General features: G+C 40.4%; 1 protein-coding gene across 1 annotated transcript in view; it reads right to left on the reverse strand.

Moving 5' to 3' along the window:
* The window catches only part of SUCLG2 (succinate-CoA ligase GDP-forming subunit beta), a 252,121-nt gene that overhangs the window by 191,326 nt on the left and 35,070 nt on the right, over positions 1-25,725 (reverse strand). Inside the window, exon 2 of the mRNA XM_058562640.1 lies at positions 4,389-4,530. Coding sequence (XP_058418623.1) covers positions 4,389-4,530 — 142 coding nt within the window. The remainder of the gene's footprint in view (positions 1-4,388; positions 4,531-25,725) is intronic.

The raw sequence follows: 25,725 nt of genomic DNA on the forward strand, positions 1-25,725 counted from the left end.
AAGGAATCCAAAGCTAGCCAAATTCAATAAAAGCTCCTTATCTCCATGTTAGGATGCATGTCATTAGCTCAGAGGAGATAATTTCTACATTCATATTTCAATTTCTTTCCTGGCAAAGAATAAAACTGTGAGTTTTTGAAATACAATCTTCTTGCTTAATCAAATGTTGAGAGTCTCATATCAACATGAATGGAATAATTAATAAATTGTGGCGATTCCCCAAACTAAAAGGTAGTGGTCCTACATAAGTTTCATCTATGCTTACACGCAAATACTCCTTTCAGATAGGCCTTTTGAGTCATGGGAGAGACACATTCCTTCATCTTTAAAGAGAACTGAAAGATTAGTCACGCACACAGTAGGTACTCTGTAATTATCCATTGATTGTATACATAAAATTTAATCCATAGAGGAGAAAAGTATGTAATTAATAAACCTCCTGAGAAAATTGTAGGCAAGGGAAACAATTCCCTTCTTAAAACATGATTACAAAAGGCAGCTCACACAAACTGCTGCAGAAATTAATATTATCCACATATTCAAAACTTAATTCACCAAACCAAATTTACACTCTCAATCAGATGTAAGTCCATTTTCTGTGCAAGAAAATGAGACTCTCACTCAATATCTTATCATTATGAATTGTGTTATAAAACAAAAGGTTTGCATTATCCATTTTAAACAAATGTTCAAATTAACAAGCTTTCCATAACTATACAGCAAAACATTCTATTGCCCAAAGAGATATAACAAAATGAATCATTAAATATCTGCAGGTTACACAGTTTCTATAAATTGCGCCTTAGAACCTGCCACATCTAGTTTTAATTCAATCTTCTAATTTTATTAATATGCATTTTCCATCTTAAAAATGCTGACTCACACATAAAAATCTCCCAAGAATATCATCATCAAGTTAGCAAAGAGGAAAAATGCTTGGGGAGGACATTAAATCTAATCTGGCTGGGTAGCAATCCCATCTTTGTCAATTATTAGCTGTACAACCTAGGCAAGTTTTTAACCTCATCTTCCCTGTTTCCTTGCTTTGTAAAATAACGATGCTGCACTAAAAATGGCAGGATTTGGCAACTCATTGAATATGATAGACATGAGAGGCATTAAAGATGATCTGGAAGTATCTCAGCTGGGTACGTAGAGGGAGATAAGAGGAAGAGAAGGTTTGAAGCAACCCAGAGATGACAAGTGCTATTTGGGCCAAGAGAGTCGGAGACACCCTTAAATGGATGGTCAACAGACAAGTAGGAGTGTGGGTTCAGACACAAAGAAAGAGATTTTGAGATCATCCACACAGAATTACCGGAAATCATAGGTATTACTAATAACATTTATTTTCAAAATATTTTATAAATATAATTTTATTTCAAAACACATCCAAATATGAATAGAGCAGAAAGGTAAGCAAATACATTTTAATCACTTACAAACTTTTAAATTAAAATATGAAGTCTCCTACCACATGACTGATAGGATACTGATTATCTCATCTCTGATTTGTCTACAAATTTGAATCGCGAGAGCAGTGAACCCCTTGGAATTATGATGATGCCAATAAAATCTTATATAGCACTTATCACATATTAGGCATATTATCCTTCTATGTAACTTTTCTCCACTAAAATACCTTAATTATAAGGTAAAGGTCCCATTTCAGGACAATCAGAAAGATATATGTGTGATCCATCTTTAACCCTAACCTCAAATCTATTTGGTATAACTTCAACTGTGCTCTTGGTTCTTGTCAATCTTGTAGCAGCGACAAGAACGTCAACACTTTGAAGTTTTGCCAGATGCTTCTTGTTTTCTTCTCCCCAGGCAATCTCAGTGACATGCATACTTCCTTGTATATTGACTACCAACTTGTTTCATTTTTAACCAACTAGACTTGGTACCCTCTCCTCTTCCAATACTATAAATCTCCCCTCTGATCAAAGCCGTCTACTTAACAGCAAAAACCAGAGGAAACCTTCTTTCTACCAAAACTACTCACTGAGGAAGAGAAGGATTACTCATTCATTCACCAAATGAGGTGCTTAGATTAGTTCTCTAAATTCTCTTTAGCTCTGTAGTTGGATCACGGAAAGGCCCTCGCGTGGCCATGCCACCTAAAGGATTATCACAGGGTATGCACAAGCCAAGGCACACACAGCCACATCATTCTCAATCCTTTTACCCAGTTTGATTTTCTCAAATCCACTCCTCCAGAACCAAATGGCTGTTTAAAAAGTTTATTTTCATTTCTTATTTTTAATCTTCTTTTATTTAAACTTGCTTTATTGTTTGTTCCCCTCCCTTCACCCCAGCCCCAACATGTGAACACCACCTTGCTAATTCCTCCAGAGCAAAAATTCTCTTACAGACACAGTAAACAATCCGCAACCACAAAGTGGTGGCTAAAGAAATGCTTATAAAACAAATCCACGACTAAGAAGCCAATTAGCTCAGTAAGCCCAAATGTCCATGCAAATCTGCAAGATAAGTCCTCTCAGCTGTGCTACAGCCTAAGGAGGGTAATCAGCTGACTTCCAGAATTCCCTTAAGAAGGAGCCTTAGACCTGGAATACTAGAGTGTCAGCACATTTAAGAAAATAATGGGGAAAATGAAGACCGAAGACCAACTTGAACTTTACATTTCTTTGCTCTCATTACCCAATCCCCAAACCACAGGAGTATAAAACAAAAATGATCCTTTCATGTAAAAAGGTTGGAATATTAACCTTTACTGAGTCTATTACCACAGATCACTGAGGAGCTCTCATCCAGGTTTAGGACTAATTTTCCTGGGTTTTTTTCACCACAAAAACCAACTTTGATAGTTTTTGAAAACGAAACCAATTTTCATTTCTTAAACTACAAGTCACTCTCAATTTCTACATTTAGCATCTGAAAATTACAAATTAATTCCCTTCTAGAACGTAAGTTCTAAGAAGAAAGAGGGCTCGCTTCTCTTCCACAGCTGTATCCACAGTGCCTAATACATGTGGTTGACGATCAATAAATATTTGTTGAAGGAAAGAATAAACATACATTCCAATTGACATAACACAGAAAGAATCTGGCATATAAGCATCTGGGAGAACTTTGAAAGGGAGATAAAAGAAGAACAATTACTAGCTGAAGTACCTCATTGCTTACTCTTAAAAGAGAACAGAAAATTGGTAAATTGAAATATGGAGCCTACCTCTGTCTTGCACTCTCAAACTTTGCTACTGCTGCCTGGGCAAGGCCAGGCAGCAGATGCTCTATTCTTTATTTTTAGTGGGAAACAGCTTCTCTCCAAGTTTGCAGGCAAAGACGGCACATGCACATCCTTCTAGTGTCCAAACCTGCGCTGTCCAATATGGTAGCCACTAGCCACGTGTCTAACGAGCACCCAAAATGTGGCTAGTGTGAAATGAGATGTACTGGAGGGGTGAAATAGAAACTGAATTTGTGAAGATTAGGACAAAAAAGGCATGTAAAATATCCCATTGATAATTATTTTATATTAACTACATGTTGAAATGATAATATTTTGGATATCTTGGGGTAAACAACATATATTATTAAAATTAATTTCACCCGTTTCTTTTTACTTTTCTTAAGGTGACTTAGAAAATTTAAAATATGTATGCAGCTCACATTATATTTCTGTTGGACAGTGCTAATCCAGACTGACAATAAGAGAGTCCGTATGCCAACAGAGGAACGTTACTGAATAACAGACAGCGGATCTGATTCCAAATTTCACAATCTTAACTAGGGAAACTCGTGAGACCTTCTACCACCACGTACCGATGTACCGTCTCCCTTAAAGACTCACAACAGCACTGGGAGATAAACACATTAGGCTTCATTTACAAAGCAGGAAACTGGGGCAAAGGAAGAAGAGGGACTTATGCAACGTTACACAGCTGGTAAACGGGAGGGCAAAACAATGAACCAAAGTCAGCTTGGTTTCAAAATGCATGTTCTTCCCCCTTCTCTCCTCCAGTCACTCAGAGGGAACTCTCCCCACCCTCTACTAAGAAGCTTAAAAAAGGATGCCAACTACCTTTCCTGAGTTACCCTGTGATGGGCTTCTCTTTGACACTCCACTCCCTTCAACCATATTTCTCCCAGCCACTAAACCACAGATAAGAGAATCGGGTGAAACGGCGACTGAAAAACTCAGAAAAATTACCATAGAGTGACATCCCATATGCTGCTCGCTCGTGTAAAAGAATAAAGTTTTCCTAACTGGGCTTTTTTGTCTTCGCAATTCAAAGTTCTCCACTGTATTTGTCACTGTTAGTATAACTCGCAACACTGAAATTTAACTAGTGGGAAACTGCTATCTGTGAATTCACTAATTTGGGTCAGCGTGTGTCACCTGTAAGGACTTAGCTTACTTAGTTTCTTGGCGGCCTCCAGAGCTTCATTCGCAGTGTCTGCTACAAAGAATCTTTGAACTTGCACTCCATTGTCAGACATCAGTTTCTTGCTCTGGTATTCCTGCAGATTCAGCCATCTTCTGGGGGTTAATTGCACCGCCTACAGAAATTGGAGGAGAGAGGTACGAACACTTATAAATAACAAGAAAAATAACAATCAATCTATATGGCCAGTCTTATAGGTACCCTCAAATGGCAATCAGCAATGCAGATTTTAGAGGCAAGAGAAAAAAAATCTGTATAAATTCTTTATGCTTAATTGTTTTTCTAATCAAAAATGTTAAGGACAAGTACACACATACACAAATGAGTGTAGGTTTAAAAAATTGGTGGGAACTGAATAAGGTCTATAGTCTAATTAACGGGAATGAACCAATATCAATTTCCTAGTTTTCATACTGTACTAAAACTATATAAAATGTCAACACTAGGGGAAGCTGGGTGAAGGGTACATGGGACTGCTGTACTCTTTTGGCAGTCTCTATGAGTCTACAAGAACTTCAAAATAAAAAACTATTTGAAAAAATTTTAAGGACTCTATTATATAGCATACGCCTTCCCCATCCCCATGCTAAATAAATAAAGCTCATAGCACTCTATAAATAACTGTATGCAAATCGTTAATCATTGTAAGGTATCTCAGGAAGATTTTTTTAACTTTTTGAGGTCAAGGGGCCACAAACTAATCAATTTCTTCACCATAGTTTTTAATGAGTCTAGGTACAGTCATTATACATTTAATGAGATTATCTCTAACCAAAGTTGAGTACAATAACCTGAAAGAGTCACCATTAAATAAACTAATTCCTAAAAACTGCAACTTGTGTATTAAAGTAACCTTGCTTAAGTATTATGTAGATGTGGTTTTCAAATATGCATTATCAATTAGTTTTTATCTGTGCTGAAAGAAAATCAAAGGGCAGAATGGCATGAACAAATAAATTCTTCTCATTTTATTTAATAAGATCAAGAGCATTTCATATCAAATCCATAAGCCCCATTTTCAAGGGAAAAATGAATACACTTAATTTTTATAATTTTCCCCCCCCCAAAGCCCCAGTAGATAGTTGTATGTCGTAGCTGCACATCCTTCTAGTTGCTGTATGTGGGACGCGGCCTCAGCATGGCCGGAGAAGCGGTGCGTCGGTACGCGCCCTGGATCCGAACCCAGGCCGCCAGCCGCAGAGCGCACGCACTCAACCGCTAAGCCACGGGGCCGGCCCTGAATACACTTAATTTAAGCATGTTTCCACCCATGAGTCATGATGCAAAGGAACCACTACTCACAGGAGGTAGAATGACGACGCGATTAATGCACAAACGAATCAAAAAAAATCAGTCACACAAGTGGATCACAAGACTGGTGGTGGAAGATGACCTGACACAACTCCTAGTGGTTTCTGTCAGTGGCTTCGGAAGACATCCAAGGCAGTATCACACAGACCATAAACTGAGGTCCACAGGGCTCTACCACACAGAACCATTAGCTTTCAGGACCTTTCAAGTGTCTTTCCAATGGCATTTTCCTGTGGAATCACCAAGCTACCACACATTCATGGAGCTCTTTTGGACAAGGGACATTCCAAAGATACTCCAGAACCTTACAATTCAAGGGCGGAGTGTGTCTTCAACTTCTTTGTATCATTATGAAGAATGCAACAGTGCTCGGCATGGGAAAGATACTCAAAAAATACCAATTATATGGCCAAATGAATAAGACTTGTCTTTTGTCCTACTGTCCCCGGATACAGATAACTTTTCATTCCCAGAAACGGATCTTCTCTAAAAATAGAAAAGTAAAAGTCCTTCAGACTTGAAATAAACATAATATAATTTACACACACTTCTAAAAAATTCAAATTTTGACATGATCAAGTCTAAAGATTTCTCTCTGTCCCATCACTGTGAACACTGGTAATGATGCATTTAATATTGAAGTTGCCCGCTCTTCTCCTTTAAAAATAAATAACAGTGGGATAAAAATAAATGGCCAGACAAGCAATGCTTATATCATTTACTGTATATCATTTGTTAATGATATATGATTTATTAATCTTCTGAATTTTTAAGTCTCAATGAAACATCAGTAATTTGAAAAACACAATTTCAAAAATGAACATATTCTTTATCTTAATAGTCTTACTAGCACATCACACAAACTACAAAGAAAAATTCATGTGTAAGGCATTTAGTAAAAGCCCCCTAATGAAAGAAAGGAGTATATGATAGCTACATGCCATATTCTGGGACTAGTTTTAAAAGGAAAATAGCAAGGATCAATAGATTAAATCTACGTTGACATATCAATTTAAAACCATTAGCAGAAAAGGAAAAAAAACATGGTTTGAAAAGAGCCTTTGAGAGAAACTAAAAACAGCCACAGTGTGGTTGTGGTCAATTCCTTTTCATCAAAACATTCACTGTATTAATTTTAGATATGTTAGTGCAATCCGCTGCAAACTAATTGCAATTGATCTAGAGACCAGCTTCAAAGACATATAATACATATTGACTGTTTCGGCATTGACTCAAATGGAAGCCTGCTTAAAGTCTGTTGCTCTTAAATTGAAAACCAACACAGTGAAACACAGTTCCAAAGCCACTGCTGACACCTAAGCTATCACTCCACAAAGCGATCATCTTACAGAATTATCACCTATTGTTGTCAATCCCAAACTTGGAAGAGTAGGGTACCTGACGGGTCTAAAACTTCATTAACTCAACTTCATTTATTAGGAATTTGTGATAAGTCTAGAGAGCAGCAACTTAAGTTCACTTTTGCATTTTCACAGGAAAGAAAAAAGGAGAGGAGAAATTTACTAAGCAAATGGATGGCGTAAAGTATGCTGGAAATGTGATCAATGGCTGAATAATAACAACAATAATAATAATAGTTCCATCCACTATTGATTGAGCATTTACTACATGTTAGGCCTTATAAGCACTCCTGTTATCTAGTGGTCAAAACAATCATGAAAGTCAAGTATTATTTTCTTTCTCTGTAGCTGTCACTAACACAAACCAACAAATATTTCTAACCTGGCTCCTTCTAGGCACTTCCTTCCCTTAGCTGAAGTTAGGTGAGACAGTGTAACTTGTTCTGGCTAGTCAGATGTGAGAACATACGGTGTGAGACATCTGGGCCAATATTTGATTGCCAGCCCTCCCACCCATCCAAGTTCTGTCTCTTGACCTGGGCAATGGTAATATTCAAAATGCAGCTGAGGACCAACACATCCCCAGGTGACCCACCATGAATGTGCAGTGAAAACTAAACCTTTGTGAATTTTTAGCCACTGAGATTCTGGGGATTATTTGTTACTATTGCAGAACCTAGCCTATTTACAGCACCTAGCCTGTCCTAATAAAACCATCTTACAAATTAGGAAACCCAGGCTGAAGGTTAAATCCCTTCAAGATCACAGGTGGCTATAAAACAGCAGGCTTCTCTGATCAACAGTATTGATGGACTGTGTAATACTGTTGGTTCCCTGTGTTTGTATTCTGGCCCCACATTCCCAGAGGCCCCTCACTGGGATGAATAAGATCCCACGTTCCTGTCTTCAAAAGAACAAAAGTCTACCTGGAATAGGACTTTCACAAAACATTGGCACAGCACCTGTAAGGAAAAATGTAACTGCTCCAGGCTTTTGGAGGGAGAAAGGTGGAGATGTGAGTAGGTGCTGTCCTAAGACACGTGAACGGTAGCTCCTAGAAAGAGCTACCTATTAAAACCTGAGACTAATACGTTCATTGGAGGAGAAATCAGGAATCTCCCAGGGAATCCACGAACTCTGGAATGTGAGTAATGGAAGAGAGTTTCAAGTTAATCATCTGACCCAGTGCCTTTCAATTGCTTCTGCCAGTTATTTGCCTGCTTGCCTTCAGGTCAGTCCCCATGCTCTTTGCTAACTGGGTTCTGTCTGAATTTGAGACTCTGTTCAGAGACTGGACAGTGAGAGCAAGACACCAGGCTATATCTTCCTCTTTCTGAGTTGGGCAGCAACTCCGGCAGTGACTACATCTCCTCTGAAGCTCCAACTCCTTCCAGAAAGCCCTTTCTCCCGTAATTCCAGCTCCCAGTATTTCCCCCACCATGACTCCTGCACCCATCAGCTGGCCTTGCATTCTGATAATATTACCTCCTTCCACTCCCCAGGCTGGTAGAAGATTCCCGCAGTTGCCAATCTCTGGGTTGCCTCCCCAGCCCGTTTGCCTTCCGATGGTTCTAACACTTTTGTTAACTAATGGTCTTCCCCTGTTAAATTCTATTAAACAACCTGGTACTCCACAGAGCTGAAGGACCCTTTGAGGCACAGGAGCGGAAGTGGAATGGCGTGGTCACTTACAACGGCAACTTGGGGACTCGACTCTGCAGCACTTCCCCAGGCAGTCACGTGTTTCATGTATTGGATTTCCAAGGTATGAAAGGACTACGGGGGTCCAACCTCTTCATTTTACAGTCAAGAACCTTGAGGCCTAAAGAGAGGAAGTAATGTGCCTAGGGTTCCTATAGTGAGCCAGAGGCAGGAAGAGAATTGGAGTAATTCTAATTTTCTTTCCTTCTTGCATACGGATTCTGGCAAAGTGACCGTATTAGGAACAGCATCATGTTCTCAAAACAGTTGGGGTGGGTGGGCACCTGGGTTTAGTTCCTGTGGGACTTGTACACTGACTTTTCCCTTGCTCCTTTCCCTTCTTGGTTTCTTTGACAAAGCAACCCTTTCTAAGCATGGAGGGGAAGAGGAAAACACAACTTAAAAGAAAAGCAGCACATAAAGATTTAAGGGCCTATGGGAACAAGGGAGCAGAGGCAGAAGAAAAAGAATGAAAAATGAGGGAAAGGACAAAGAGAAGCAAGAGATAAAAAGACAATGACTAAGCAAAAATTCACAAGAAAACTCAAAGCACAAAATTAGACAGCTGCACAGACAAAAACTACACGACCAAGAAATCATCCTTCGCCCCATGGTTTTAAAATTAGAGGTGTAGAGACTACTGCACCACGGGAGGAAAAAAAAAATCAATAAAGGGAATACAGAAAGAAATGTCATTGAGCTGACTGCCCCCTAAAGGGAGAATCTGTGAGCCACATCTGCCCACTGGCTCTGCACTTCCTCTGTCTTTCTTCCCACTAACTTTCCACAGTAGTACTGTTTCACTCAGGAAGGCAGCACACAGGAGTTTTAGAAAGAGCCAAAGACTCACTAGTAATCAGGAAAATAGAAATTAAAACAAAAATGAGAAGCCATCCTGCCAAAAGGAATAAAGATGTCATTGGCCGGGGGAAAAAATGAAGGTTTGACCGTTGGCGAAGGCAGGGTGAACAGTGCTTTCTCATACACCATCCTTACAAATAAAACACCAGTGCAGGGGGCCGGCCTGGTGGCGCAAGTGGTTAAGTGCACGCGCTCTGCTGCGGTGGCCCGGGGTTCGCGGGTTCGGATCCCGGGCACGCACCAACGCACTGCTTGTTAAGCCATGCTGTGGCGGCGTCCCATATAAAGTAGAGGAAGACGGGCACGGATGTTAGCCCAGGGCCAGTCTTCCTCAGCAAAAAAAATAAATAAATAACCACCAGTGCAACCACCTTCAATAACAATTTGACAGCATTTATGAAAACTAAAAGACTCATATCCTCTGAACTGGAAAGTCCACTTCTTGGGTGTCTAACCTGGCAAAGGCCTCAGACATGGACTGGGGATACATACAGTGACCTTCCATGTAGCATTGTACATAATAAAGGGTAAAGTTAGAAGTGATCCAACGCCCATCAAATAGGAGATTGGCTAAATAAGCCACAGTGTATTCAAACTATATGAAGCATTTAAAGTATCTGTGGCATGAAGATAGCACTCAGTATCCATGTGTTCCCCCACATTCTCAGTTCTCTTGTAGCTAGTGTACCAAAACTTTTAAGCAACCATGTGCAACCCTCCAGTGCCCTTTCTGTTGGCTACAAGGACCTGGAAGCCACATGTGGAGAGGGAGGAGTCACAGGGCTGAAGCAGCCTAGATTACTGAGTTACTCTAAAGAGGAGCATTGCCTTGCAGTCACCTGACTCACATGTGCATGAATGAAAAATAAACCGTAGATGTGTTTATCACTGAGACCTTGGGAATAACTCGTAATAGCCTCACCGACTAGTCCAGCGTGATAAGCATGAACGTCCTAACACTGTTCTCCAAGGCACATTACTGAAAGAAAACAAGTTTCTTTCAATACAGAAAGTAGAATAACATTGATATTTCAGACACACATATTCACACACAAAGCAACATTCTATATCTTTTAAGGACAGATATGTGTATAAGTAAATATACAGAAAAAGGTCCAGCTGAAGTACACCAAGCTTAATGCCAGTAAACTTGAGGAAGGCAGACCAGGAAGATGGTGACCAAAGGAAGATTTACTCGAATCTATGATTTTTTTTTTTAATTTATAGAAAAATAATCATCTACTATTTGTGTAATGAAAATCAATCTACTTAAAAACAACCCCAAGAGAAAGTAATCAAACATCGGCTTTAACCCAACTGCACAGCCTTGAGTCTATTAACTTGTCCGGAAAATGAAGGGCTCGTACCCTCACTGAAACGTAGCAGGGTTCTTCAATGCGGTGTGAAATGGAGGCGGGTGAGCAAACGCTTGCGTTCTCTGTTACACAGAACTACCACCTCTAATATAAACTCCTGCTGTTAGAGAGGAAGAGGCTCTTAAACCTCATTTTGAGCTCTCAACAGCAATGATGACAGTGGAATACAAACAAGGAATTAGCTATAAACTCAGAGGGAAATATATTTCCCTCTTGTTACAGGCACGGCAAAGAAGGCAGATGCTCAGTGGGCTGCAGCAGGCCAAAAGTTGGTATGTGTTTGTTATATTTTAGTTTTTGTCAATGTTATTCTGTATGCTAATTAGCACCCATAAATCTACCTTAGTCACGTTACCTAGGAAATACTAGGCTTCAAATAAATGTGTTGGTACAAATGAAAAGACAGATATAACTCAATGTGTCTCAATATGAGTACCATAAAACAAAAGGGCTGCTTGCTTAAAACAGGCTCTGATGAAGAAGCCACTTCACTGTCACCCTGTAAAAAAGATTAAGTGGAATCCTGTCTATTAGGGGAAAAAAAAAAAAAAAAAATAATAATAATAATAATAGTGTTTTCTGTTTAGCCCTTAATGTGATGATGCCAGGACATCAACTCATCCTTCAGAAATAAAACATGCCAAAGAAACAGCTAAAGAAAAAGCAACATTGTGGTTAGAAGCTTAAGCTTATGGAAAGAAAAATTAAGAATGTGAGATGTGGAAGAAACAGCAGGAACGTGGGTACTGACTCTGTTATATTTTACTCTGTGTTCAGGCTGAAGTGCCGAGCCTTCCTTTGGAGACACTTTTGAAAATGTAACATCCCTTGTGTCTAGACCTGACTCCTCTCCACTTAGGTTATCCCCACTATGCACACTATAAGGAAGTTAATTAATCAATTAATTAGCCCCCTGTGGCTAAGTTCTTACACTCTAGTAGGGGCGGGTAGAGAGGGATGCTATACACCCTACGGATAAGAGAAGTGGCAGCTTGAGGAAACTAAGGGGCCCATCCTCTTAGGCTGTTGTGAGGATTAAGTGAGTTAATACATGCAAATCAATTGGAACAGTGCCCAGCATATCTTAAGTACTCAAAAAAAAAATGTTAGCTATTATTATTTAATGCAGAAATACAAAGGGAGAGAAAAAATGTAAAAAGGAGCCGCTCAGCAATCACTAGGATAAAAATTGTAGGTGATGATCACATAAATGCTAAAGAAGTACCCATGATGTCCTGTTTATTTCAAATGCATTGGTAGAGGTATTTTTAAACTCCATTGTAGAATCTCTACACTTAAATCACTCAACAATCACAGCAAGAGACAGAACAGTAATTTACAACAGGAAGGACCAGACAAACCTCACATTCGGCAAGCATCTTAAAATGCGCTATTTGTGCTAAGTAAATTTATCTTCCAACTCATTTGAGCCAGCATGTCGCCATCTCACAGATGCAGAAATTTGAAGGCGAGAGAGGTTAAGAAACTCATCTAAGGCCACTCCGCTGGTTAAGCGAGAGTCAAGATTTGAATCCAAGTCTCTCTGTCTAATGAGCTTTCTATTACTCCAACTGACTTTTTTTATTTTTCATCGGTCTGTGATTCCTATGTCAATAAAAAGTACTGGGAACCACCACAGACAAAAACTATACTGCCATTCCTGACCTAAAAATACAGTTTTCCATTTAAAAGGGAAAATAAAGCAGCTGAGAAATTGAGAACACTAATAAAGATGGTGTGCTACCTGAAAACAGTGTTGAGGGGATATGGAATTGAATTAGAGGAGATGGCTAGAGAAGAAACGTACTTTAAAGTTTACTAATCGAGAGAAACAATACTTGAGCTCTTCTTCACAAGAAATCAGACCAGGATCAGACTAGGAGCCCAAGGCCCTTTTCGCTCCACTTACAATGCACCTCTGATTGTACCACCTCTCTTTCTAAGGCTCCGCAGAGTAAGCGGGGGCGGCATCTGTTGAAAAAAATAAAACAAAAATCTGTCTTACCAGAAAAGAATTGAAAATGGAGCTCCCAGACTATCCAGAAATTGGATCATAGCAAGTTCCTATTTTAGAATTAATTCTTCTTGGGGTACCTTGACAAAGTTTTATATTTTTAAACCAAACAAATAGTAGCTAACATGTAGGAGTGCTGTGAAGTCACAGAAACTACTCTATACACTTGACAAGCATTACCCTATTTAACTCTCACAACAACCCTATAAGGAAGAAACTGGCAGAAATCCATTTCACAGATAAGCAAATTAAGGCTCCGAGAAGCTAAGAGCCTGCTGAGAGTAACAGAGCGGGTCAGAGGCAGAGCCATATTTCAAATCCAGGTATGCCTGACTCCAGAGTCTGTGCTCTTCAATGGGACAGCAATGGTGAATCACCTCCCAGCCCACAACAGAGGGTCCTGAGCAATGAAATTGACTGGAGCGGGAGGAGACACAGGAGGTGGTTTATAAATTTCACTGTAGGAAGGTACAGAGCTGAATATGAGGTTCAAGGTAAAAATGCGAAGCTCTGAATGAGAGCGGTTCCTGGACAGGTTTCACTATGTCAAAAGAATTAAGATTCTCAAAGATACTGCCTCATTCTTTTCATCCTAGGTTCAGCAGAAAAGCAGCATATTTTTTAAGGAGCAAAGAAATGTAAAACTCTTTGTAGTAAGGACAAATGCCCAAAGGAGAGTTTACTCCATAACTCCGTACTGCTGCTCTGCCAGCAAGAAAGAAAGGGAGGGGAAAAAAAATACAACTTTGATAAATATTAGCATATTAACACGATAGCAGAAACAAACGTATAAAAGGCTCAAAAATTACTGCACAGCATCATTTCAAAATGCCTGCCCCATCCTCTGGTGGAAAGCTTGCCAGCTCAATATGTTGCAGAGGAAAATCACCTTAACTTTACACTGTGAACAGAAGTGTGCAAGATGTATTCATATATAGAAAGAAAACAAATTAAGGGAGCATAAACATAGACTTGCATTTAACTCCCACAAAGGAAACGGACAGAACCAATACTTTGTTCTTTCATTTAACAGTTTTCCACTGTGCATTTATAACGTGGCCGCCACTGTGCTTAGCATCCGAGACCTACTGGTCAACAGCACAGACAAGTTCTTTCCTGTCACAGATCTTTTGTCCTAGGAGAGGAGGCAGGGAAGAAAGATGTGAACATAAAGGATGAGTGTAATTACAGAGAGTGGGAAGTTCTGTGAAGGAAATAAAATATACATGATGAATTACAAGGCCCACTGTAGACTGAGTGGTCACCTCTGCGGAAACGACATCCTGCAAGACCTAAAGACAGAAAGGAGGTAGACATGTGAAGACACGGTGAGGAGAAGCCTAGCATGTACGGTCCAAGGCTCGGAGGCAGGAAAGGGTAGTATGAGCAGGAATGAGGGGGACTACAGTCAGAGATGAGGGTGGAAAGGTGAACGGGGACCATACCACGCAGGTGCTTATAAGCTTCAGGCTGCAGTTTGGATTTCATTCACTCAGAGTTTTAAGCAGGGGAGTGACAAGGTCAAATTCACATTTTAGAAAAGTCACTCTGTCTTCTGTTTAGAGAATGAAACCAGCTACGAGAGAGCCGCACTAAACCAGACCACAGTCAACAATCTACTTGTATAAATAGCCAAATAGCAAATATTTTAGGCTTTATAAAGTCATGTGCCGCATAATGACATTTCAGTCAATGACGCACCACATATATGACAGCGGTCCCATAAGATTAGTACCATAGAGCCTAGGTGTGCGGTAGGCTATACCATCTAGGTTTGTGTAAATACACTCTATGACATTCCATGATGACAAAATTGCCTAACGACGAATTTCTCAGAACATATCCCCAGTGTTAAGCCACACATAACTATATGGATGTAGCATAAAGTAGACATAGATAATATATACAAGTATGGGCATGACTATGTTCTAATAAAGCTTTATTTACAAAAACATGATTTGGCTAGCAGGCCACAGTTTGCAGAACCCTCAACCAGACAACAGAGAAGGGCAGTAGAGTTGGAAACACAGAGAAATGAAGGGATTCTGGATACAGTTTGGTGATGAAGCAAAGCTCACTCATGGATTAGATGTCAGCTTTAAGGTAAAAAGAAATCTAGTATTAGATAGACACACACACACTTTACACAGTTAGTTCGCATAAACCTGGTGAATTTTATGTACCAGCCAGTCACAAAAAAGCATTTCTTTAGAAACAATCTTAACCTTGGAATTTTTGCCCAAACTGGCCTTCGCATTACACTTCATTATTGAGATTCCTGACCATTATTCCACCACATCAGAACTTCTGGGTCTTTGATCTTACAACCTTCTTCCATTATTTAATATTAATCCCAGCAGGGAACAGGCAAACTGCCCTGCAGTAGCCCCATCCTGCTACAGTGGCCCATCCGCAGCTTCTCTCCAAAGAGAAAACACAAGGCCTCTCTTGATGAAAGAGATACCATGTAGGAATAACAAAAAAGAAGAAATAAAAACTAAGAATTACTAAGTTGTGGCATATCCAATGGAATACTGTAAAATGGTTCAAATGAATGAGCCAGCTGTTGAAAGAATATCACTGCAGGTATATTTCCAAAGCAAAACATAGAGGGGGAAAAAGAAGCAAGTGACAGACAAGAGGGACACATAAGAGTATGCATATTTAAACGGGAAAAAAATATTAAACAATCTCATGGGGACAAATGAAGGGGTTCAGAGCATGCCACCACAAAATATGCCACTCTAGCGTAAGGATTATTTTGAGCTGCAGGCAAGTGAAAAGAGGCAGACACAAGAAAAACTCTCTGTTTCCTCCCCACCCCCACCAGGAAGGGCAGGACGATTCTTAATCATGGGAGACAAACCTAGACCCCTAACTCAGAGATGGCACCAAAGGGGTCTACAAACAAACTTTATTAACTTGTCCTTACCTCCCATTAGTGTCCCCCATATATTTATCTTCCCACAATTTGCTGCCCCTAAAAGCTCGGAGTCCTCTTCCTTTGTCTTATCACTTCTCTATAAATTTATTATTCTTTTGCTAAGATACTCACAAGCTGAAGTTCTGACCATGCCTTTGAGTTACCCATCACTGAGTGCTCCCAAGTGTATGCACACTGTACCTGTTAATACACTTCGATTTTTCTCTTGTTAATCTGTCTTTTGTCAGTCTAACTTGCAGGACCCCAGTCAATGAACCAAAGATGGGTAGAGGGAAAAGCTTTGTTCCTCTTCTACACATGTAAGTCGACATATCAAAACAGTTTGGGAAGTGACACGCCAAGTTTAGGAGAGTGACTATGTTAGAGAGTCAAAGATGGGCATGGGTTTTGGGAAGGGGCATCAAGAGACTTTGACTTCATCAATTATGCTTTATGCCTTTTATTTTCAAATGATCTGAAACTTCATACTGGACACACAGATGACTTGATATTAATCTCAGTATTCTCCATTTTTTCTAAATACAGTTATAAACATAATGTAATTATTTAATAACTACACTTAATTCCATGAGTTAAGATGGATTTATTAATCAGTAAAATAAAAGAGAGCTAGAAAAAAATAAATTTTACTCAGAAAAAAGTAAAAAATAAAATCTAAAAGAAACCTGAGATCATGCTGGGCCGACAGCTGATGTTATACACGAGTAACTGACGCCTGGAGGCATTATAACACCTGCTGCCAAGCTGGCATTCCCTCAACAAGCCAGTGTGATGTGTCCATCAGCATGGTTAGGCACTGCCCTTCCAGCATGCCAACACTACATCTTCATAGAACAGGTGGGCTCAGGGAAGGAGGGGAGGATACTGGTTTTCATCCATGGACTGTCTCAGGTTTGTGCCAGGGCCTGGTCTTATGGCAGGTTCATGTTCATAAAAATCGAGTTTCTGCTTTCTTCTGGCATAAGTGAATAACTCTGGAAATTATTTCCTGAAAATTAGGTTACTGTTTCATCTCATTAAAAAAATATATCTCTATATATGTGTGTATATACGTGTGTCTGAGCAAGAATGTGAGTGTGTCATTTTCTCCACTCACTCAAGTGAGTCCCTGTGGTGGCACAAGGGGGGTTAGGATTCCAAGAAGAGTCTTCATGAGAAGTGCTCACTTGAAAACAAATTCAAACCAGTGCAATAATATAAGAGCTCAATCTTGCTCTGGGACCATTAATTGCTCAGCTAACCCAGCCAACCATTTTACACATTTACACATGCCATCAGATAATTTATAATACTCAGAGAAGGGAAAATTCCAGATATTTTTCTTCAACCATGTTCCCCAAATATGTATGAGAAGACCTGCAGGGGTATTTTTCAAGATCTCCACTCGAATGAGCTTGTGACACTGAGCCAGTAAAGCAGAGATATTAGTAAAACAGAATACCCAACTTTCCAGGGTTGCTGGGAGGATACAAACAGATGAGGTATGTGAAGATGTTCTGTCATATGTGTGTTCAGCATAGCCATTACAATGGGTCAAAGGTGGCAACCCAGCACATCAGATACAGCTCTGTCATAGAGCCCTGCCACCTCCCTCCATCCCCTTCAGTTCTCAATTTGTAAGCCCTCCTGAAATTACTCCCCAAAGTCCCTTCCAATAAATTCAGTTGAAAGCTTGCAAGGGGCAGACTTTATTTCAATCAACCCACTCATGCTCCTTTGAACAATCTAACAGCACTTAATAGTTTAGGATACATTTGAGTTTAATGGGATTTACCTGATAGACTTCTCATTGCTTCTTTATAGTGGCAGTTTTGAGTGACCTAGCTAACTCAATCTCACAGGTTCGCCGGTCACCCTGGCATGCTGAAGAAATGACTCGGAGAACAGTCAATGAGCGACCTTTGTGGGGAAACTCCTGAAATCGTCTCTCTGACATTTTGAAGGTTCACCGCACAGAATGATAACTGGTGTCTGCAAGGTCTGAAGTCCACTACTCGTGTGTAGAAAGAGACTTCATTCTTGTTGATGAATAAAATATTACTACTATAGAAATCTAGATTTTAGAATTCTCTATTAAGAAAGATGATAACATTATAGAAAGAACCCTTTTTTTCACGTTTCCATTATCAGAATCCCCATTTATAGGAAACATTACAATCTCGGGTATTAAATCCCACTGCCCTCCCCAATATTCCACATGAAATGACCTAGTTATGAAAGAAAAGCACATGACAAGTTTTTTGATTCACATTAGTCATCTCTTCTCTGGCAATAATTTGAGTTTCTTTAGCCAGAGTGGGGAAGTAGGAGAATTGCTAAATCTTACCTATATCTGTATGAATAACCCATAGAAGTTAAATTCAAGGCAAGTTTTCAGAAAACTGGATAACATGAAAATGAAACTTCAAAATAATCCCTGAAAAGAGAATTTATACCACAGAGTAGGATACACGACATTCACTTTCCTCCAGAAAACTTGAAAGAACTACTGTCATTCATTTGAAAAGTCCACTGTGATGACAGAAAAATTCAAAAAGCACACTTAGACAAAAGGACTCTTGCAAAATAGACAATCTGACACTTAATACCTAAGCAGCAAAGAAAATAATATTCTAATCATAGTATACCCTCTTAAAATTGGAGGATTCAATAAAACCTAAGAAATCTCAAGGAAGTTTAATCCTAATGATTTTTCTTTCAAGAACCTATAGTGAAATGCTATATGATATTACTATAATTTAATAACTGGTCCAAACTAAAAGTTAACAAAGAAAATGAGACAAAAAAGAGCAAAATACGATGTTATTGCTTGGTAATGTCATAATGACAGGTTCAAGAGTGACAGTGAGAAATGGGCTTAAGAGAGTGAGGCTGAAGACATGGTAGGCCATCTTTGCCCTGCCACTTATTGACAGGTGACCTTTTAACCTTGTTTACTTATATTAAATGAGAATATCAACTACCAACACCTTACAAAGTTGTTGCAAAATGAAATGAAAGACTTCTGTGAAATCCCTTTTCAAGCTAGTCTGGGATGAAGAAGCTAATCCCCAGAGAGACAAGAAATGCTACCACAGTGGGAATATGGTGTTCCATTACTTTCGATCTAGCCAGATCCAGCCAGCATCCAAATGGCGAGCCAAGGATAAATAGCCTACGTAACTCTCCCCTGGAGGCCCTAACTCTCTTCTCTTGAGGACCTCCTCTTTTGTTTCCAGAAGGCAACAGTCATTTCAAAATTGATCTCTGCATCCTGACTGATCTATAGACCCTATTATCTTTGAGGCACCTGACCTTCCCAAGGCAGAAAAAACACCTCAAGGAAGTACTGCCATACTGACGGCTAGAGAAGCAACCTGAGGCCTTGAGACCAACGCACCTCCCAAAAGCAGCCGACTGAACAGTAAGTATCACGTACTCTACAGGGTTAGACACAGTGCTAAGCAGAGGGGGGATACATAAAGAAAGAATGCAAGATTGGACCAAGATGTCTAAACAAAATATTCATAGCAGCACTGGGGAAAATAACAAAGAAGGGAGTATGCCTGGTAGACGAGAAATTGAGAGGAATCCCTGAAGAATGGCAGGCAAATAAGAACTAGATTGAAGTAGAATCCCACAGCTAAAAGAGCCCAGAACAGGACTGAACAAAAAATGGGAGTAGCTCTGGTTATAGTTTAAACTTGAAGGCTGGAGACACAGGGAGCAGAGGAAGGGCCAAGGCAACCATTAGGATGACCAATATCAGGTAGCAGAGGACATGCTCCTAAATAAAAACAGCTGTGAGGCACGTGCACCCAAGAGATGACACAGTGCCCCAGGTGACCTTGGACACCTAGGGAAAAGATCAGTTACTGGAACACACCACGTGTCTACACACTCTGCCCCTCTCCCACAGTCATGGATGGCAGGATGCTATAAGCACCTGCTATAAGCACTATAAGATATCAGGAATGATTAAACAGTGGCGGCCCACCAACATCAGGAAAGAGAAACAAAGAGAAGAACTAACACCTGAAGGAAAAAAGTCCATGGAGAACATAGCACAAGGCTGTACTTTAAAAAGTATAACACATCAGACAGATGTGAGAAGACATGATAGCCATCAAAAAAAATCAACTAGAAATCTTGAAAATTTTAAATTGATCATTGGGGGAAAAAAAGGCAAGAAGAGATAGGTTGAAAATAGAGGGAATATAACCAGAAAAAAGAAAACGAATGAGCTAGAAATTGGAGGAGAGACGTTCATAGTCAAATATTTGTGAAATACATAATTTTATTTTCTTCACTTAGAGATTCTCAATACACATTATCTTATTAAAGGTTCTGAGAAGTCCAACCACTAAAAACAACCTATTTATATTTTGCACAGTTTTCCTCAAATCAATTTTCAGTTGGCATCTGCTTTAGACCCCATGGAACTAGTAACTCCTTTGGGAATGCCATAGACTACACAAAAGGACAAGAACACAACCAACCGTAACACCAGACACAAGGAAACAGGAGCTATTTCACCTTTGTGTGCAAGTACTGTTGCTTATTCGGGTACTTCCACTATCTTCTCATTGTTCTGTACAACCTCGTTGGGACTCAGAGCAGCAGATCTAAAGAAAGAGGAAGAGGGCCCTCGCTTGGGCCAGATCAGTGACGGGCCAGTTATTAAGCTATTTTCTGTCAGCTCCAAAACCTCCCTTCTGGGGGCTCACTGCTCATGGGCTGAAACTCTGCAAATTACTTTCTCCTTTGCCAGCTGGCTTCCCATTAGGTTCTGCCTATATGGGGCACTCCAGGGAGACTAAAAGGCAGGAAGATGGAGAAAGTATCTGCTCCCTTTGAGATGTCTGGTGTACTATCATCAGAGCCCCCAGCCACAGCTCTTCACCCTGGCAACAGCAGTTGGTTCCAAGAGCAGCTGGTTCCAGTTTCTAGTTCTGCCAGCACTCCCAGACCTGCCTCAGAGCCACGGGAACCAGCCAGGCAGCGCCTCTTCCTTAATGCTCTGTGTCCCCGTGCTGCGGGACCCCTCCTCCAAGTTCTTGGAGAGCCCCAATCGCTTCCTTTCATTTGAGGGGTGGTAGCTGCTTCCTGCAGTTACAATTTCTGCTTTAGTCAGTTCTCTTTTTGCCCTTCTAATACTTCTTTAATCCTCCACCCTTCTTTAATCAACTCTCTATGTTAAATTATCTCTGTATAAATAACTAGTGTAGTTTCTTTACTTCCGACTGGACCCCAAATGATAAAAGCAGGAATGGAAAGGAAAGTATGAATACAAAGAAATGTAGTCGATGCTTCTCTCTGTTTCATACTTTCTTACCTGTAACTAATATTATATACTTACAGAGCTAGAATGCCACCTGTCGGGCAAACACTTGTTGTGTTCATGGATGAATGCCCAGCGCCTAGAACACTACATGATACATGGAAGGTACTCCATTGAATTTTTTACTGAAGGAATGCATGTATGAATGTACAAGATGGACAAAGGCAGACCTCCCAAATTCTCTCAGGAAGATTCCAATATGCAGTTGGAAGGAATATTTTGATAAGCTATTTGGGGTGAATGCATGAGATACCCAGAAGGCCATGTTGAAGCAGTCAGAGATGGTCATGAAACTTCCATCTAAGAGAAGGGAGTCTAGTTGACTACAGGGCTTTGGATGACGGGATACGCAAGTTTGGGGACAGAGTTAAACTGTTCCACATAACATAGGGGAAACTCTTCAATGTGAGGAGAAAAGGCTGAGGGAGAGAGAACAGGGAGAAGAGACACATCTTACGAGAATGTTTGAGGTAGGCTGTTGGGGGTGTGACATGTCTTGACATTTCCCCTCTGAAACCTTCAGCATAATCTGGCTCACTGATGCTTTGGTGTAAGAATGTTCTTTCTGCCAAATATGAAAAGATGCTGAGCCCCACTGGCAAGAACAGACATTATGTGTGGTGTTTTCCAACACCAAACACACGTCATCCTTCCACACCAGTTCTCTAATTCTCTTACACCAACTAGATGTCCAACAATTCAATTCAACTCTGTCACTAACCGCCGGTTAGCACAGACCACACAGGTTAAGAGCTCAGTCCCACAAGACTACCCCCACTTCAGACACCAGCCACAAATGGGGTTCCCAAGCTACCCGCACTTCTGCCTGGCCAACTACAAATTCAGGGGTTCCCATGAGCCCCTCCTCAGGTTCAAGAACTCACTAGAACAACTCACAGATATCAGGAAAGTGCTTTACTTACAATTAACAGCTTATTATCAAGGACACAACTCAGCAATAGCCAAATGTAAGAGACGCACAGGGCAAAGTATGGGGTGTGGTGCAGAGCCTCTATGGCCTCTGGGGCACACCACCTTCCCAGGCAGCATTTAGATGTGTTCGCCAGGCTGGAAGCTCCCCTAATCTCCTGTCTTCAGAATTTTCATGGAGGTTTCATAATATAAGAATGACTGATTAAGTGATTGGCCATTGTTGACTGAACTCAATCTCCAGGCACCCTCCCCTACCCAGAGGTGGAGATAGGGAGGGGACTGAAAGTTCCAACTTTCTAAGCATGGCCAGCCTCTCCCTTGAAACTATCTAAGGACCCAATAGGAGTCACCTCATTAGCATAAACTCATGTGTGGTTAAAAGGGGCTTGCTATGAACAGCAAAGACACTCCTACCGCTTGGAAAATTCCAAGGGTTTTAGGAGCTCTGTGCCAGGGATCTGAGACAAAAACCAAATACATATTTTTTTATTATGTCACACATCACGTGGTAGAAACGTCAACTTTATGGGGATTACAGCAGTCTCTTATTCTGCTCTTTACTCCCTTCTCATCCTGCAACCCTAAGAATGCAAAAGATAAATTTTGTGATATGGCCATGAAATGTATATTGTGCTTATAAAGGATTCAGAGTATTGTAAGTATATAAGGCACTATACTCTATTTACTATAAAGGAATAAAACCAATTTTATGAAGCATACTTGAAAACTCATTAATTATCCATTCTACACATTTCAAAAGAAATGTTAATACAAATCCTAATTGCACTGTATTGTTTATACTATTTGTAAGAAAGGTAAAGGCCTTAGTCACAAATGCATTAAGAGTAGAAATAGAGAAAATCATTTAAACTGCAGACTTTGGTGGTTCTGTTATGTAGAAAGATAAAATACTAATGGCCAAGGACATTAAACATGGAATACAATGAATTTCCTTTCTTTGGAAAACCATTAGAATAAAAAGATATTTACATTAATACTACAAGCATTTAGTAAGCACTTACTGTGCAGTAAAAATGGTTTAAACGTGGTTTTGTAGGAAGGCATGAAGCTAAATGTCCATTCATTTGATAAGCCTTTCTTGAACTTTTAAGTATTGTACTCTAAGTATCTGATGTATACAGACAAATGGCAAAGTCTTTGTTCTCAAGGCATTACTAGGGGCAAAGATGTAAGAGGCACAGCACCTGGGCCATTAGGGCCTCCCCTAATCTGAACATATGACTGATATCACTAATCAGTCGCCTCCTTTTCCCCAAAGAATGGCCTTAGCCTCAGGATGCTCATCACGCAGTGCTCCACATGGATACCATCAACAAGAGGTAGAATACAAGGCACAACCTACCTGCCTAGTGTCTCAGTCAACTATACTGCTATCACAAATACCACAGACTGGGTGGCTTGAACAACAAACACTTATTTCTCACAGTTCTGGAGTCTGGTAAGTCCGAGATCAGGAGGCCAGCATGGTCGGGTTCTGGTGAGGATCTCCTCCTCGCTTGTAGACAACCGCCTTCTCACTGAGTCCTCACGTGGCTGAGAGAGGGACCATCTCTCTTCTTAGAAGCGCACTAATCCCATTTCTGAGTGCTCCACCTTCATGAATAAAGTATCTCTCAAAGGCTCCACCTCAAAATAACATCACCTTAGGGATTAGGGCTTCAACATAGGAATTTTGAGGGGGACACAAACACTCAGTCTGTAGCACCTAGAATTCTAAGTCTGAACTAACGTATAATACAAAGGTTTTTAACAGCAAGTTTTATCATAACACAGTCATGCCTGCCCATTTATGTACTGTCTATAGCTGCTCTGGCACTACAAATGCAGGGCTGAATTGTCACAACAGAGACCGTATGGCTGCAAAGCATAAAATATCTACTATCTGGTCTTTTAAGAAAAAGTTTATTGAGCCAGCCCCAGTGGCCTAGTGGTTAAGTTCGGCATGCTCTGCTTCGGCGGCCTGGGTTCAGTTCTCTGGTGCAGACCTACACTGCTGGTCAGTGGCCATGCTGTGGTGGTGGCCCACATACAAAATAGCGGAAGATTTGCAACAGATGACAGATGTTAGCTCAGGGCGGATCTTCCTCGAGCAAAAAGAGGAGGATTGGTGACAGAGGTTAGCTCAGGGAGGATCTTCCTCAGCAAAAAAAAAAAAAAAAAAGGAAGAAAGAAAGAAAAAGTTTGTTGGCTCCTGTCCTACATTTAAAGAAATGCAGATAAACTCCTTGGAGCCCCGAGGAGGAAACTACATCTAATGCCCTCCTGCACCAGCACTGAGAGTCGCACAGCTGGGCTCTCTACCTCACTGGCCAAGTGAGAGCATCCAAGTGGCCTCCCAGTGCGGATATACTAAGATATTGCTTTATTAAGGAAAAGCAACCTATGGATTTTGTTTCTTTTGCTTGAGGAAGATTGTCCCCGAGCTAACATCCGTGCCAATCTTCCTCTATTTTGTATATATGGGATGTTACCACAGCATGGCTTGATGAGCGGTGTATAGGTCCGCGCCCAGGATCCAAAATCACGAACCCCGGCCACAAAAGCAGAGTCTGCAAACTTAACCACTACACCACCGGCCTGACCCCAAAACAACCTATGTATTTTGATGAGCCTCTCCATGATCAGAAACACCGTGCTAGCCCAAATGCCCTTTCTCACTGTCCAGATCATGGGAGAAGACAATAAAGAGCTGGTCTACTTCTAGAGGCACAGGGCAAAAGCAAAGAGAGGGTAAGATTCTGGTTATACTATTTTATTCCCCAATTGAGAAAATGCAAAACAGCCCATGGATTATATTAGCATGAGATTCTATGACAGGAAACAAAGATGGAAAATTTCACCAGGGGTTATCAAATCCAAGTTTTGAGCACATTCTCAGCAGATAGCCACACACACTTAGCTTACTTGAGGAGAGTTTCTTCTCTAAAATTATAAAAGTGAAAGCAATATAAGAAGCTCTAGATGGCAAATTTCATTTTTCTAAGTCATTTTATGGCAATTCCAGAGGTGTTCCTTCTCCTCACGCTAATATTTTTATTATCAGAATGTCCCAGGAGCAGGACTAATTTTCACAAATCCTCATCTATATTAAGTGCTGGAAGACTGTGTCCCATTTATTGATGGAGAAAGAAGACTAACTACGAGTAGACTTCCCCAGCATCATCCTTTCATTGAGTAGCAACAGATGTGGAAGCGGCGACACCAGCTTCTTCCCATACAAAACTTGCCTAACCCAGCTTACCAAATAAATAGCCTTTAATAAGTTTATTCAAATTTATAAGTATAAAATAAACTACAGTCGTCCTCCTTTATCCACGGGGGATATGTTCCAAGACACCCCAGTGGAGTGGACGCCTGAAACCGCGGATGGTACTGAACCCTATATACTATGTTTTTTCCTATATATACATACCTATGATAAAATTTAACTTATATATCAGACACAGTAAGAGATTAACAACAGGGCCA

This window comes from Diceros bicornis, chromosome 2 (assembly GCF_020826845.1).
Source record: "Diceros bicornis minor isolate mBicDic1 chromosome 2, mDicBic1.mat.cur, whole genome shotgun sequence".
Taxonomy (NCBI): domain Eukaryota; kingdom Metazoa; phylum Chordata; class Mammalia; order Perissodactyla; family Rhinocerotidae; genus Diceros; species Diceros bicornis.